We start from the raw sequence: 14782 nt of genomic DNA, 5'->3' as shown, positions 1-14782 counted from the left end.
GAACAGTTAAGTTTTTAAAAAGTTATTACAGTAAAAGACACATTGCCATTAATCTTCCTCATAATATGTTCCCTCACTTTGAACACACTTGTCCCATCCTTCTTCCTACTTTCTGAAGCAGTTCTGGAAGTCCTCTTTTAAGAGTGTCTAGTTGCACTGTCATAGCTGCCTTAATGTCCTGAAACAATTTAAAACATTTACCTTTTGTGGTCATTGTAACTTTGGGGAAGAACCAGAAGTCACACAGTGCCAGATCCGGTGAATAAAGAGGATAAGGACACAGTAATGATTTTACAAGCCTGTCTTTTTTTTTTTTTTTTTTGGTACCAGGGATCGAACTCGGGTCCTTGTGCTTGTGAAGCCTCCCTTTCTTTTGGATAGCATTTGGTAGCAGCATTTACTGTATTTTTGATCATATCTCAAAAAGCTACACACAAAAGGGAACTTTCAGAACTGCTCAGAAAGTGGCAACAACAATGGGTAAATGTGTTCAAAGTGTGCGTGCCCGGTGTATGGTGGGGGGGAAAGATTTTGGGGAGGAAAAAAGAGAAAGAAAAACAGTAGAAAAAAAGAATACAAAGTAGAAAACAGTTAAGTTTGATGCTTGTAAAGAAGGATGAGGAAACAGGCGTAAAGGAACATGGGAGTTAGTGAAACTTCTGCATATGCCTTTTTGTATAGCTTTTGACTTTGGGAAATATGTTAATATTCTTCATACTCAAAACATAAAATTAAACAAGTAAGAATGTGAAACAGAAGGAACCATACTGAAAATGAACTGAAACAAATAAACCTAATTAGATTTCAAGTGAATACCTAACCACAGTAATGAGGAAGGAAGAAAGGAATGTAGACAGGGAGGGGGACCAATCCAAGTAAATTTTGAACACAGCACAGCACAGGCCCTGTCTTGGCAAGACAGTGTATGTGGGTGAGAAAACTGCAAAAAATTTTCGTGGTTTGGCCAAAGTAATTCTGAAACTATTTTATATGTATTTTAAAACTGAGCAAAAGAATAAATGTACTACTGCTGTTGAGAGTCAAGGTTCCAATAGACAAAGAAAGGATATAAAAATTGAAATGGAGCAAGGCTAGGAAGAACCCTGTGTGTCTAAGAAGGTGTGGTTTCTAATAGGTCTAGGTTTATATACACATGCATATGAATTAGGTGTATTATGCATGCATAGAGTCCCTAGTTCTACCCACTGAAAACATCAGAAAGCAAGGCAATCCCAGTACCAACAACCACACCTAGTATCAGATCTTGACCATTTTCGCACTAATAGGAACCAGGACTCCTTGGAGAAATGGCTGATATTAGGGTAGTGGTGGTATAGATATCAAATTCTCCTGAAACATCATTTTATACCCAAAAGGAAAACAAGTAAGTACCCAAGGAATGATGGAAGCAGGTCCAAAGGGCACAAGGAACCAGAGTGAAGGGGCTTTTATTAATCAAATCTAGGAAAACCTAAACATCAAAATAGTAGATACAGTAATATAAACCAATGAAAAACAAAGATTAATAAGTTCATGCCACTAATAGATTAATCAAAAGGAGAGAAAAGGGGGTCTTTCTTAAAGCTGAAGACTGATAAATGTGGCTGGAGTAGGAGAGCTGGAAAACTAGCATTTTGCAATCATCACAGTAAAAGACTGGATCAGGCAAAAAGCCTCAGTTAATCCTAACTTCAAGGGGAAAAAAAAGACCCAAATGAGGAATTACATAGTGAAGCAATCAGGTAATACCACGTCCAGGTGATCGAACTTAACAACTAATAAGGGACAAATAGCCATCATGTGTCTCCAGATGAGACCCTGAGACAAACACAACTTCACTCATGCACTTTTACATCTGGGGTGCATGTCAGCCCAGTTACACAGAAATGGCAGAAAAATACAAAATGAAAAGTTTCTTGTTTTTAAACAATAGGGTGCAACTATAGTTTTTTAAAAAGCCAATGTCATAAAAGACAAAGAAAGGGTATGAAAACATTCCAGATGAAAGGAGTCTAACTACTCTATACTACTGGGGGAAAATGCCACAAGTGGTATTCCTATATAGAAGATGGATGATAACAGGAGAGTAGCGGTATAAATTTATTACGATGATAACTGCATTGTGGCTACATCAGAAAATAACCTTATTCTTGGGAGCATATCTACTGAAATCTTCAGTCTGTGACATATGTAGCTCAGTTTCACATTTTCAGAAAAGAATCATGTGAGAAGAGAGAAAAGCACAACTATTAAGGAAGCAGAATAAAATACAACTAACTCTGGGTAATAGTAGATGAACATGTTCTTTGTAATATTTTAATTTTTACCACTTTGTAAATTTGGAATTATTTTCTCATTCATATATATATATATATATATATATATATATGAAATGTATATATTTAAATCTATGGTGTCAGTGAAAATATAAAAGAATGCCCTACTTATATAAGCAGGCTTCTTGGGCTTGTTGACCAACAGTGACAATTCCTGGCCACTTTCACTTCCCGTGTACTCTCCCAAAGCGGGCCCAAAATTCCTGCCAAGGGGGTCTAATTACTCATAACCAGAGTTGCCAGAAACCTATCCTGTCACACTGAGGAAGTTTAGCTGAGGTTAGTTTCATGATACATAAAAGTAATCACAGAATCACTTACTCATTCTTTTATTTATTCCACAAATGTGCTTACTACATACATGACACATTTGGGGCTTAGTGCTAGGAACTGCACTCTTCTTATTCCTGAATGTAATCACTGTGTATGGCAAACATATAATAATAAAAAAAATTTTTTTAAAGAATTGGATAGTGTGGCCAGATCTGCGGTAAACATATAAAATTCAGTAGCTTTCACTTCTCCTAGCAAAACAAGAGTTAGAAAATATAATAGGAATAAAAGATTGCATCCACAACAGCATAAAAAAATAAAAACAACCAAAACAAAACTTGAACACCAAGGAGCCACATACGGATAAATATAATAAAGGAAGAAAAATTCTTAGGATATAATATTAAGTATAAAAGCATGTAAAACTACATAGGAAATGATCTATATATCGGCATGTATTATACACGCACATTAAAGAGTCAAAATCTGAAAGCAACTGTATCAAAATACTAATAATTATTTCTGAATTTCAGGATAATAAGAAATAATTAGCTTTCTTCTTAGAAGAGTATTTTCCAGATATTCTACCATCATCAGGCTAAATCTTTATACCAATGATTTTATTTTCTGTGAGGTGTTATTTAAACTACCATACCTATTGAGAGTCTAAGTTTGGCCTAAAATCACTGAACATACCAAGTTAAGTCTCTTTGACCAGAGCAGCAGACCAGAAAACCAGCACAATAAGCACTTCAACCATTTTTCAAGCTGAATGTGATTACTGTTGCAGGTGATGGGTTTTAAGGAGCTTTTTAATTCAATCTGTGATTACAGTTGGGCCTCCATAATAATCAACTTAATTCCACCATTATGTAAATCACTGCCTTACACGGTTGCTCTGGTGGAGAAAGAAAAAAAAAAATTCCTGCAAGCAAGAACACTCAGGAAATAGAATGTTCAGGTTAAATTAATGTGCTATTAATAACAATTTTAAAAATCCCTTTAATTCAAGCCTCGACATTAAGTGCCACCTCACTAAAGACCACTGATACTAAGCTTAAAGACCTAGGAGTGTGCCGTGCCTCAGACTTTTCCAAACATCCATTCCCTCTCAAAGCTGAAAGGACAGGGACTGAGCAGAGTCCCTAGAAAACCAGGTTGTACCATGGAGACTGCCACTGAAAAATAACAAAATGATTATTAATTTTATTAGTGCTATAAAGAAGTCTAAGAAGCTAGAAGTTCAAGTTAGCTGTGACTTTACCGGATATTTATCCTGAAACAGCAGAATACATTTTAGAGCACTGTACAAATAACATAAAAGTTTTTCACCAAAGGGCAGCACTTACCAAAACAACTTAGTTACAAGGATAAAGAATACTTTGAATAATAGTAATGCTTCTATGAAGAGTGTTATTTTATCATATTCTGCTAAAATATACTTGACACATTAGTTTGAATATGTTTAACAGACTTTATTCCTTGCATTATTATGTGAGTCATATGAACTCAAGGATAGGGAAATATACTACAAAACTTTACTTTTTAAATGATTTTTAATTCAGCCTTACATTTGCATATCTTTTTAAGATTGACAAGTCTAATAAAGGATTAAAGAACACAGTAGATTTTCTCCAAACTATACCACTAAGAACTGCTAAGACGTTTTAGATTATCATTTCTTTAAAATCTGGAATTTCCCTTCCTTCCAAGTTCAAACTCGTTTCAAAATACAATTTTAACTTTACCAGTAAATGCAAGTATGCCTTATAGTTCACAGTGGGGTTTTTTTTTCCCTAAAAGAACCAACAGTAGTATCCAGTCTTCTGATTTGGCAGTACATATTCTCAGCAATCATTTCATTGATTATCTGATGGATATTTACTGAGTACCTGCCACGTGTAATGTGCTCTACCAAACAACCATGCTCCAACCACAGAGGCAGCTACACCGTTCCTGTATCTTTACAGGTGGACACAAGCACTGATTTATACTTAAACCTTTATAACACCAAGGAAGTCAGTTCAATTTTGCTCACATTTAGTTTTTGTTCCGCATAAAGTCAGTATCAAAAGAAAAAGAATAAATTCTCATATGTCATATTTTCACTAATTTATCCCGTAAGAATTATACTAATAGCACTTCGAGGCAGCATTACTTTCACAGGTAGATCAAAAGGAAGGTTTTTCAACCAGTTTCCTAAAGCTGCCTGTCAAGGCATGAAGACACAGTCAGGCTCCGACAAATACTGTGCTCGTTACCCAGCTGCTGCCAAGGGGCAGGCCAGCATTTCAGCACCTCACCCTCCATTCTCCTTTGAAAGTGCCCAGAATTCCCATTCAGTCTGCCTATCAGACTTAAAAAGGAAACAGCAAAAGTATAACTTCCAATGGGTTGTTTAATTAACTTTAGAGCAAAATTAGGACATGTTTTTGTAGTACGCAGGCTACACCTTTCAGAGTCTATGAATCCTACCTTCACAAGACAGTGCTGAAAAGCAAATTACAGTAATAATGATAATCACCTCCTATTCTCTCCTCTGCCCTAGAAAGGTTTTTCTCTCCTTTGCTTAAACCAAAATGACATTTTCCATTACCATCTCATTCATTTCTACTCATTTCCCTTTCCCTTCCTTGAGAATTTGTGCACCTGAATTAATTACCCTGGTTCCCTGAGGCTGCAGCTGAAGAAAATATGATAGTTTTATCACAATGTCTTCAAGCTATAATGGAACAGATAAGGCACTTAAGCTAAGTGCTCACAAAAACTTACATCTTTCCCCAGTACTCTGAGTTCAAATTGAGTCTCCTTGAAATGAACCTTTGTAATTCGAGGCCTGAAAAACAAAGCAGATGGTGCTGTTTTTAAGAATTCATCTTTCAGAAATTCAGAGAAGTACTCAGTGAAAAAAGACTGATTCATATAGGCTGTTTTCAATACTTCTGCAATAACTAGTTAGTTCCCTGAACATAATTCAACTCGTCCTTTTGTTTCTTCATTCAGTGCACAAACAAGCTTGGAATCCTGAAGTTCTGACAGTACCACCTTCCCAGACTTAAGCAGGGCCACAGGTTCCCTAATCCTCCAGTTCTTCCCCAGTTGGAGTTAATGAAAATAGAGCAGTCCAGAGCCCATGAGCCCATGATGCAGTAGGCAGAAAATTTTACTATGGACAAGGGAGTCCAAACCCACAGCACCTGAAATTTACAGAGACAATATATACCAAGATGCACTGGGAGAACATGTACACCCAATTTCACTCACTTATTTGCCAACTATTGAAAATGTATCTGTTTTCTTTTCCTTAACCCTTTCACTGGCAAAAGAGCTTTATAAATTTAATACTCATAATGTATAACTTTAATACCAATTCTGTTCCCCAGTTATACCTACCAGAAATACTTCCCCACTTGCTTTTTGTTCTTGTAGACAACAATACCAACTGGAGTTAATCCTAAGAAATATTCGGACTTGTTTTCTCCCTGCAAAAACAAACATATGTCTAAATCCATGAATTTATTCACATAAAAGCTATTTATAAAACTATAATTGCTCATATAAATATACAGTAATTTGTTGTAATAACATGGGATTTAGTTTTTTGAAAGACATGAGCATAAAAAGCTAGCCAAGCCGTGGTAGTAGCTAACTTCATGGTTACTTTTTCCAAAGTTCTTGAGAGAATTTTTCGATCTAATGTTAATTCATACTTGTACCTTACATGCATTGAAAGGTACCTGGATTATCAATTTGGCTACTGATTGATTTACTCAAAGTTGCTTAAACAATAGTGCTTAGCTTAACTCTAGCTGCATATTAACTGGAATCACCCAAGCAGCTTAAAATTCCCGATGCTTGAGTGCTACTGAAACCAGTTAAATCAGAATCTGGTGAAAGAGTCTGAATATCATCAAGATGTTCAAGTGATCCTCCTGTGTAGCCAAGACTTGAGAACCACTGGTTTCTATCAAAGGTGCTTTCAAATGCTTTGTCTCGACTTTACTCCCTGATGTGGACAATCATAAGGCCCAGGTCACCTCCACCACAGCCCTCCTCAGAAGGTTTGGATAGCTGCCAGCAGACAGACACTTAAATTTTCTGAGATCTAACATGTTCCTTCCTTCCTCCTCTTGTAACTTTAAGACCACTCCAAAATTTAAAAATACAACCTCTTATGGTAAAGACTGGAGAACCCTTATTTCCAGGCAATGAAAAAATCTAAACTAAGAAAATGGATCCTGAAATGAAAAAGACACAGAAGTGGGTACCAAGAACATACACAGAACTATCTAACAGCCTTCAAAGCTATATTCACAGGGACATAGAACAACTAATATATTTTGGAGGAAGGGCAATTGCTGCCCATTTTTAGCTATAGAAACTCAATATTAAAGGAACATATGGAAGATTCTAACAAATTAGCTCATTTCTAATAAATTCCCACCAACAGCTAAAAATTGATTGTGAAATAGAACAAACATTACAGAAGCAAAAGCATTCTGCAGAAGATTCTCTCTATAAATTTCCTATAAATATTTTTTTAAACCTGAAAACCTAACACGATTATCATGGCTAGGAGGGAAAAAGATAATTACACCGCCAAGGTTTAGCGGTTTCTTAAAGGGCAGTACTAAGAAGCATTTAATGACTTAATGAGATTGGAATCTATATATTAGGGAACTACTACTTCCCCCAAATCTGTAACTTTTACTACCACATTTACAGGGATGCTTCTAATTTTCAAAAATAATATCATATCATTTATTTTTCAGAAAAGCCTTCTAAGCAAAAGGCATATTACAAAATGAATGAATGAGTGAGTCATTCACATTAGAGAAAGTTTTATCGGCATTCCTTAAAAACTGAGTTCCTGGGCCGGAGATTTAGCTCAGTGGTTTCACTGCCTGCTGCACAAGCACAAGGACCTGAGTTCGATCCCCAGTACCAAAAAAAACAAACAAACAAAAAAAAAAAACTGAGTTCCTAATTCAACTGACAAAAAGTCTATCTATACTCTCTAGTAATTCATTTCCTAAAAGGCATAAGTTACTTGGCTCATTTTCTCAAATAATCAAATGTGACCATTGCTAACTACACTCTTACAAAATCAAAAGCAACAGCACTGCAATGGCACTGACACAGAATAATCAATTGGAAGTCTAAGAAAAATGACTCAAAGAGTAAGACCTGGATCCAGAATACTCAATAGCAGATCCAGTGTAACTGTTCACTGACTTTATCTGGCAAGATTTCATCTGTCACCAAAGGAAATCTGCAAAAATACTTCTAGTCAGTGATACCTGTAGTCAGTAATAACCCTTCTACCCAATGAAACCTGCAAGTCCAACACAGAACTACCTATCACTGCACCTGAACTGTTGCCTAACATCTGCTCTATCTGGCAAGTTAACTTATGTTTTTCAGCCATAAAAACTATTTTTGGAAAATCCTCCTGTTTTCTGTCTAATGCGATCAATTATAGACCAATTTTAAATTGTTTTGACATTCAGCTAAGCCCTTTGGAGCTGTTATCCAGATTGTGTTTTCAAGGCCAGTTAATTGTTTTCTACACATGGAAATATAATCACAGACTTCTATGCAAAGCTCATTAGGGTTTAATCCATGCAAGAGCTGCTTTGTGCTCAAAAAAAAAAAAAACACAGATAAAAAAAGTACCATCTACTTGCTAAGAAATGAGAATGCAGCTTTCCTTTGGGAGTTTCAGTGACTTTTTAAGAAAAATGTCATCAGCTTAAAATATTTTGGGTTAATTAAATGTTACTCACATAGACAGGATGGAGGTCAACACCATACATCTCTAGGGATTTGGCTGTCCTCAAGTAATTCAGCTCAGCTTCAGAAGGAGCCTGACCCCTATACCCAGAATAAAGACAAAGAGCCTTACTTTTTGCATTTAGGGGGATGAAAACTATCTTCATCAAGATACATCATGTACAGGTACAAATTCCTTATGATGAATGCGATCAATATGTATATCTAAATTATACCAATAAAATTAAAAAGAAAACTATCTCCATTAGATTCAGTGGACAATAAATAATCCCTTGTACTAATGCAAAACTAAGTCTCTGCATTTCAAGGAGACCTTTCCCTTTTTGGTGACAAAATCTTGTACTCTACAGTGATGCTTACATTAAGTTAATTTCAGTTACCAAATCTGTTCTTGCTCATTATATCCTATCCTCAATGCCCTAGCATATATTAAAAATTTTCAGTTTCAACGCCCCCAAAGAGGTTATTGAGGTTATAAGCACTCAAATTAAAAAGCATACACTTCGCAAAGAGCAAAATGCCTCCATGCACCAGCAGCTCTGCATCAGAAGCAAAAGGAGCCAGCACCACAGTGGCCAGAAGAGGGGAATGAGGCCTCCAGCACCCAATCAGGGTCACATCAACATCTCCAGAGCACAGGTATAGTTCAGAAATATATCAGTAACATACAGAATCTGTAATAGCACTTTTTATTTTCTTAATAATATAGAAATCTTCACTTGTCATAATATACAGAAAAGAGTATTCATTCCTAATGATGGGGTGCATCTGCCAGAAATCAATTGACGGACTGGTGGGTTTTAATGGTTAACAAAAGGAGCTATAAACTTTTATAAATTTAAGAAATCCTGCTCTGAGGCATTCCCTTGTTTCAGTCATGGCATACTGAAAAGCCAGCCATAGAGTCTATTTGTAAAATGCATGGGGAATATTCATCACAAATTAGATACAAGAAAGGTACCAAACTTTTGATAATGCTTTATTCCTAGTAAAAACAGTCACACCAACCACACTATCACACAAAACATATAAGAGTGCCTCTACCTAAAGCTTCATAGTAATTTCAAAATACAACTGTACTTTGAAACTCCTAGTAGAATTAGCATTCTCAGAATATGCCAAACATGCTACCCTTCATAATATAACCAGCAGTCTCTTAGCATCCACTTCAGCAAAACCTTAAAATGAAGGACTCTATAATCAGGCTGGAGAGCATTTTACTGCATGCTAATACAAGATGGAGAGCCTGGTTTCTCTGATTGCCATTCAGCACTTGACTTCTGCATCTACTCACTCAAACAGATCCTTTAGGCAAACATTTCTGTTGAGCAGATTAATTCTACATTTTTTTCCCTTAACTGTAATAGATCTGAAACCAAGTATATTCAAGGGGGACTGCTACATAAGAAGCAAGAAAGCAAAGTTACTCAGTATAGAGGATTTAACCAAAATAACTATAATTAAATTATAACTTCAAGGTTCCAGGCTATTAGTTGAAAACCCTTCCAGGGGAGCGTGTCTATTCTCAGAAGTGTGTGTGGTGGCAACATAATGCTCTCTGAGCCTCCACACCAGTGTCACTGGGATTTCCAGCCTGAACAGACTTTGTAATTGTGAAGAATTTATGTACTTAACACAGAGCAAATCTAAAATGCATTAAGGCAGTTGTTGTTATTTTTCAGTTTAAAATAATATGCATAGTTTTAAAGTTTTTTCACAGGATACTAGTGACTAAAAAAAAAGATTGCAAAACATAGTACTTATAGAATGCTTCCACTTTTATGAAATCATAGCACATAAATCTATGCAAAACAAATTTTCTCTGTGGAAAATTATACATAGAAAGGGGTCAGAGGGACCATTAACCAAAAATGTGTTGGCTTTAAGTTTTTTCTCCTTTATACTTTTTTCAAATTGCTGGAGTTTTCAAAAAGCATTTCAGTGTTATGCACAGTGAACAACCACAGAAGGGAAAAGAGAATATTCAAGACAGGTGAAAAATTTATTGTTCTAGAAACTTTTCTTGATTGTCGAGAGCCTAAGATGATGACTGATGATGCCCTAACAGACATGATTCCTACATTAGAGTTTTATGGATCCTTTCTATGGCTTCCTCAAGTTCTTCCTTCTGATCAGGAACAAACCGGTATTCTGACACGTATCCTGCAGTGTGCTTATACGGGTCGTAGTCTCCAAGTTCCGCTGAAGAAAAGAAAAGAAATTGTGATTTTATTCTATTTTAAGAAATAAAATACAGGAATAAATATCCCTATCACACTTGAGCATTTTTCTTCAAGTGCTTTATTAATAAACATACACAATTACTCAAAAATTTTACTATTATAACTTTGTATGTACAGGGATGGTACAAAAGTCTTGACTTACAATGCAAATTCCTCATTTCTGCTTTCCCAAAGACTCTAATTATCACCATTTTCATTTCTGTCATTCTTAACAGTTTACATGAAGTAAAATACGGTAAACAGAAGTTAGGGTACATAATAGAAATCCTGGAGTTGACCCAATAATTCCTCTCCGACAATGATATTGAGAGAGTGTGTGATTCAAAACATCCGTGACCCAAACAATGGTTATGGGAATAACCCAATACTGCAATAACTGATTATCATTTACAAAAGAATCAAAACAAAACCAGAAAGCTCACTATATTATTCCTATAAAGTTTTTCCTCCATATATTAATCTACCTTCCAACCTCTAACCCAGTACATCTATTTGACATTTTTCCTAGGTTTTTTTTCTTATATAATTTTGTTTCTACAGGTGTCACAAGGGCACGGATGATGTTGTCTCCTTTCCCTCAAAACTAGCTTGATTTATAAAAGGTCCTCAATAATTATTAGTACAAATAATCTCAGCCTGAGTCTCCAAAAGGGCAAAACAACCCAGAACCACCCCACTTGGCCACCATATTGATGCAAAGAGCTAATGATGTACACGAGCAACCAACGTGTGTCACACTGAACTCAGAGTTGGCACTGAACCATGTGGAATCTTCACAACAGCTGCCCAGAAGCAACATGATCTCTGAGACATAACCACTTGGCCGGAAGTGGCAGCAGGGTGTAGAATCACTGAACTCTGGGGAAGAGATTTTTAGGTCCTTCACTTACTTAAGAATCAATGCTATGCCTGCAACTAAAACTCCATACAACCTACCACAAGAGAAATGTATCCAGCTCTATTTTTAATTCTTCTATTAGGACACTGGTTAAAATGTGAATTGTAATAGAATTCATTTTTTTTTCCTTACAAAATGTCATTGGATAAAAAGCATTTTAGAATATAAATATGCATACAAAGAAAACCACAAGCACTTTCTGCAGACATTTCTGAAGCAAATACACTTCAGTAGAACCTACATTGGATGGCGGATGCTCCCAGCTGAGCAGCAATATTGACAGAACAGGGCAGCCGGCCCTGAAGGACGTCTTGCTTCACCTGCAAGAAAAACTGATATCTAAAAGAGAAATGGAGAAAAGAGATTAACAATCTCTTACACTACTCAAATTTGAACTTTCAGGCTCTGATCAGCAAGGTCAACACTAATAATGTTGGGTGGAAATAAAGCCACCTCCACCTTTCCCTGAAAACCTGTTGTGTGGAGAGGGACAAGACCATTTGAATTCCCGTACTGACACAGCACAGACTTACAGCTGGAAAGGTCAGCCTGTCAAGATAGACAGCCTGGCTTGCATCCCAGCTCTACTAGTCACTACACTACCATGGTGGGCTGCTCCCCACCCGCAATAACAGCTCTTCTCATCACATGCCAGCTTGGCAGGGTGACGGCACCACCTTACAGGGAGATGTCATGGCTGAACATGAAGTACTGGCCATTTTCACTGCTGCCCTGCCACTACTGGTACTACAGAATACTCTTGCTGGGAGGAACAAATCACAAGGACCTCACCTATATTACAGGAGTTATCTCCAAGCCCCCAAATTACGTGTACAAACAAAAAGGTTATTGTAGTATAATTTTGTGAAGCCTCCCACTTATTAAGACCCTGCTCATTATCTGCAGCCTTGCTCATTCCATGTTACCAAAAGAAAATCTGTTATAATTATAGCACCTCTAAACAATGTAAATATTATAACTCATCTTAGGTATTTTACATATAACAACTTAGGCAAAACTTTAAAAATGAGTTTGGTACTATTACCTCTGTTCTGCAGATAAGGAAATTGACAGACATGGAAAGATAAGTACCTTGTCCAAGATCTGATAACTAGTTTAACAGTAGGTCCAGAACTGGAATCCAAGCATTCTGACCCTAGAACTCTCTCAAGCAGAATGTTATGGAACTTTGATTAGCTTTTTGTTCTTTTTATTCAGTCTTTCTTTGAGTGGGCTGAGAGGGGACAGAGGTTTGAACCAACACAATGAACCATCAGCACCATGCTCTCACGCACACATGCACACACACACTGATGTAACACATTTCAGGCTTTTTGTGATTTCACTTCCTTTGCAAGGTGATTCTTGATGTCATTGCGAGGGGCGAAGAAAAGCAAAAGAAATGAATTTGAAAACTCTGCTGTGATAAATATCACTTTTCCAACTGCCCATAACCTAAGTCCTTAATGAAGGAATACAAATGTTAGATGGTACACTGATTATTGTCAAAAGATGGATATCAACTTTGATTGCAACAACAGGCTTTAGTGAAAATCTGCTCAATGCCCTATGATCCCCCACTGCCTATTTCAGGAAACAGCACTACGGTATTTATCTCAAATGTCCATGTCGGGGAAACCTGCAGGTTCTGTGGCCAATCCTGGCAACTACCCTCCATCACCAAACACACATGTTTGGAAAGCAATGCACTTCTCTCCATCCCCTAGTTTGGATCACTGTCCCTCAGACTTCTAAAACCTCTTAACTGGCCTGCCTTCATCCATACTTACCTCCCTTCCAATCTTCCTAAGAGATAAACAGGACTCCAGTGGTGAACAGAAGCGTGTCACTTTATGATTAAAAATATTTTAAAAGACTTCCCTGGGCCTTCGGGATAAAGCTCCTAAGATCACTTGTAAGATTTCTACTTACTTCATGCTGCAAATCTCTTGCCACAGACCAAGGGTCACCTCCTCTCCATAATTTTTACTCATTTTTACAACTCTAATTAACACTTTCCACTCCCTGATTGCTCACCCAGCATATCAAATCCACTTTTTAACAATAGTTTGTGCTCCTCTTGGATGGAAAAACAGAGTAAAATAATATTAGAACTCAAGTACCAAAGCTTATAATCTAGAGACATTGGCTAGAATTACCTTTACTTGATGAAAACTTGTGTTTCCTACCCCCCTGTCTCTATAAAACCTTTGATTTTGTCCTAAAATTCAGTTCCTTAAGAAATGGGTTTTCAGGTGCTATTTATCTTCCTCTATCAAGACTTTTATATTTGACCAGATAGTCAAATCCCTTGCAAAGCACAAAAACAGAAAGAACTAATCCCACATGTACTTGCTCTGAAGACAAAAGGGAAGAGAAACAGGGAGAGTACAACAAAAACAGACCTGTAACACAAAGACAACCAGATACAAAGTAACAGTAACCATATCCCCCTGACATATCTAGAGCCTCAACATATACTAGTGCTCATTAAATAGTTGATTTGATAGATGGGTGTACAGATGAACAGAGCTAAATGGAAGTAAAAAAATTAATTTGCAATTTCTGAGAAATGCAAGGAGAAAAAGGATACTTTCTCTAACTTTCTTGAGCATTCTGTCTTTTAAAGTTACCAGAGATCCTTAAGAAACTGAAGAATGCAAGCACACTAGTGTTAATTAAGAATCTGATTATTTGTGCTATTTTATTAGATTCCTATAAGATAAATTTATGATAAAGATCACAATTTTGTTCTGTTTTTTGAGTCCGGGTCTTGCTGCATAGTCCAGGCTGGCCTCAAATTCACCATCCTCCCATCTCTCCCTCCTGAGCTATCTATAACTTATTTTGTCTATTTTATGGACAAAATAGATTTAAAGTTGCTGGGTCTTTCCTTCTGTGTCATTCTGATTAAAGCCATGACAGACTGCATCTTTGTCTATGTCTCATTTAATTAGGGTTAACCTATATCCAGTTTGCCTAGAACAGTTCCATCTAGTTTAAGCCTATTATAAAAGTAAGACTATTAACAACTTTTCTCATCATTCTTTAAAATGTCAGCATTTGGACAGTAAATTATACTGTGACTCTAGTTACATTGCTGAATTAAAGTGATCTGCTTAACAAGGAAGTTTCCAGAACACATTATAGTGCAAAGCAGAGGCTTCATAAAGCAATATCTGGTTAGTTTCTTAAGGAGATTAATATATTGATGCACACACACACTGTCCCCCAAAGTA

General features: G+C 36.6%; 1 protein-coding gene across 3 annotated transcripts in view; it reads right to left on the bottom strand.

The window, feature by feature from the left end:
• Epb41l4a (erythrocyte membrane protein band 4.1 like 4A) overlaps positions 1 to 14782 on the bottom strand; it is a 252670-nt gene that overhangs the window by 94694 nt on the left and 143194 nt on the right. For all 3 annotated transcript variants that reach the window (XM_021255867.2, XM_004841779.4, XM_021255865.2), the window contains exons 6-10: positions 11785 to 11882; positions 10484 to 10604; positions 8396 to 8483; positions 6003 to 6091; positions 5382 to 5445 (exon numbers count right to left, since the gene is read on the bottom strand). In XM_021255867.2, coding sequence (XP_021111526.2) covers positions 5382 to 5445; positions 6003 to 6091; positions 8396 to 8483; positions 10484 to 10604; positions 11785 to 11882 — 460 coding nt within the window. The remainder of the gene's footprint in view (positions 1 to 5381; positions 5446 to 6002; positions 6092 to 8395; positions 8484 to 10483; positions 10605 to 11784; positions 11883 to 14782) is intronic.

Source organism: Heterocephalus glaber, unplaced genomic scaffold, assembly GCF_053883595.1.
Source record: "Heterocephalus glaber isolate CG9 unplaced genomic scaffold, H.glaber_assembly_v1.0 deba00001465, whole genome shotgun sequence".
NCBI lineage: Eukaryota > Metazoa > Chordata > Mammalia > Rodentia > Bathyergidae > Heterocephalus > Heterocephalus glaber.
The sequence above is the reverse complement of the archived record's forward strand: the minus strand, read 5'-3'. Positions and strand labels throughout refer to the sequence as shown.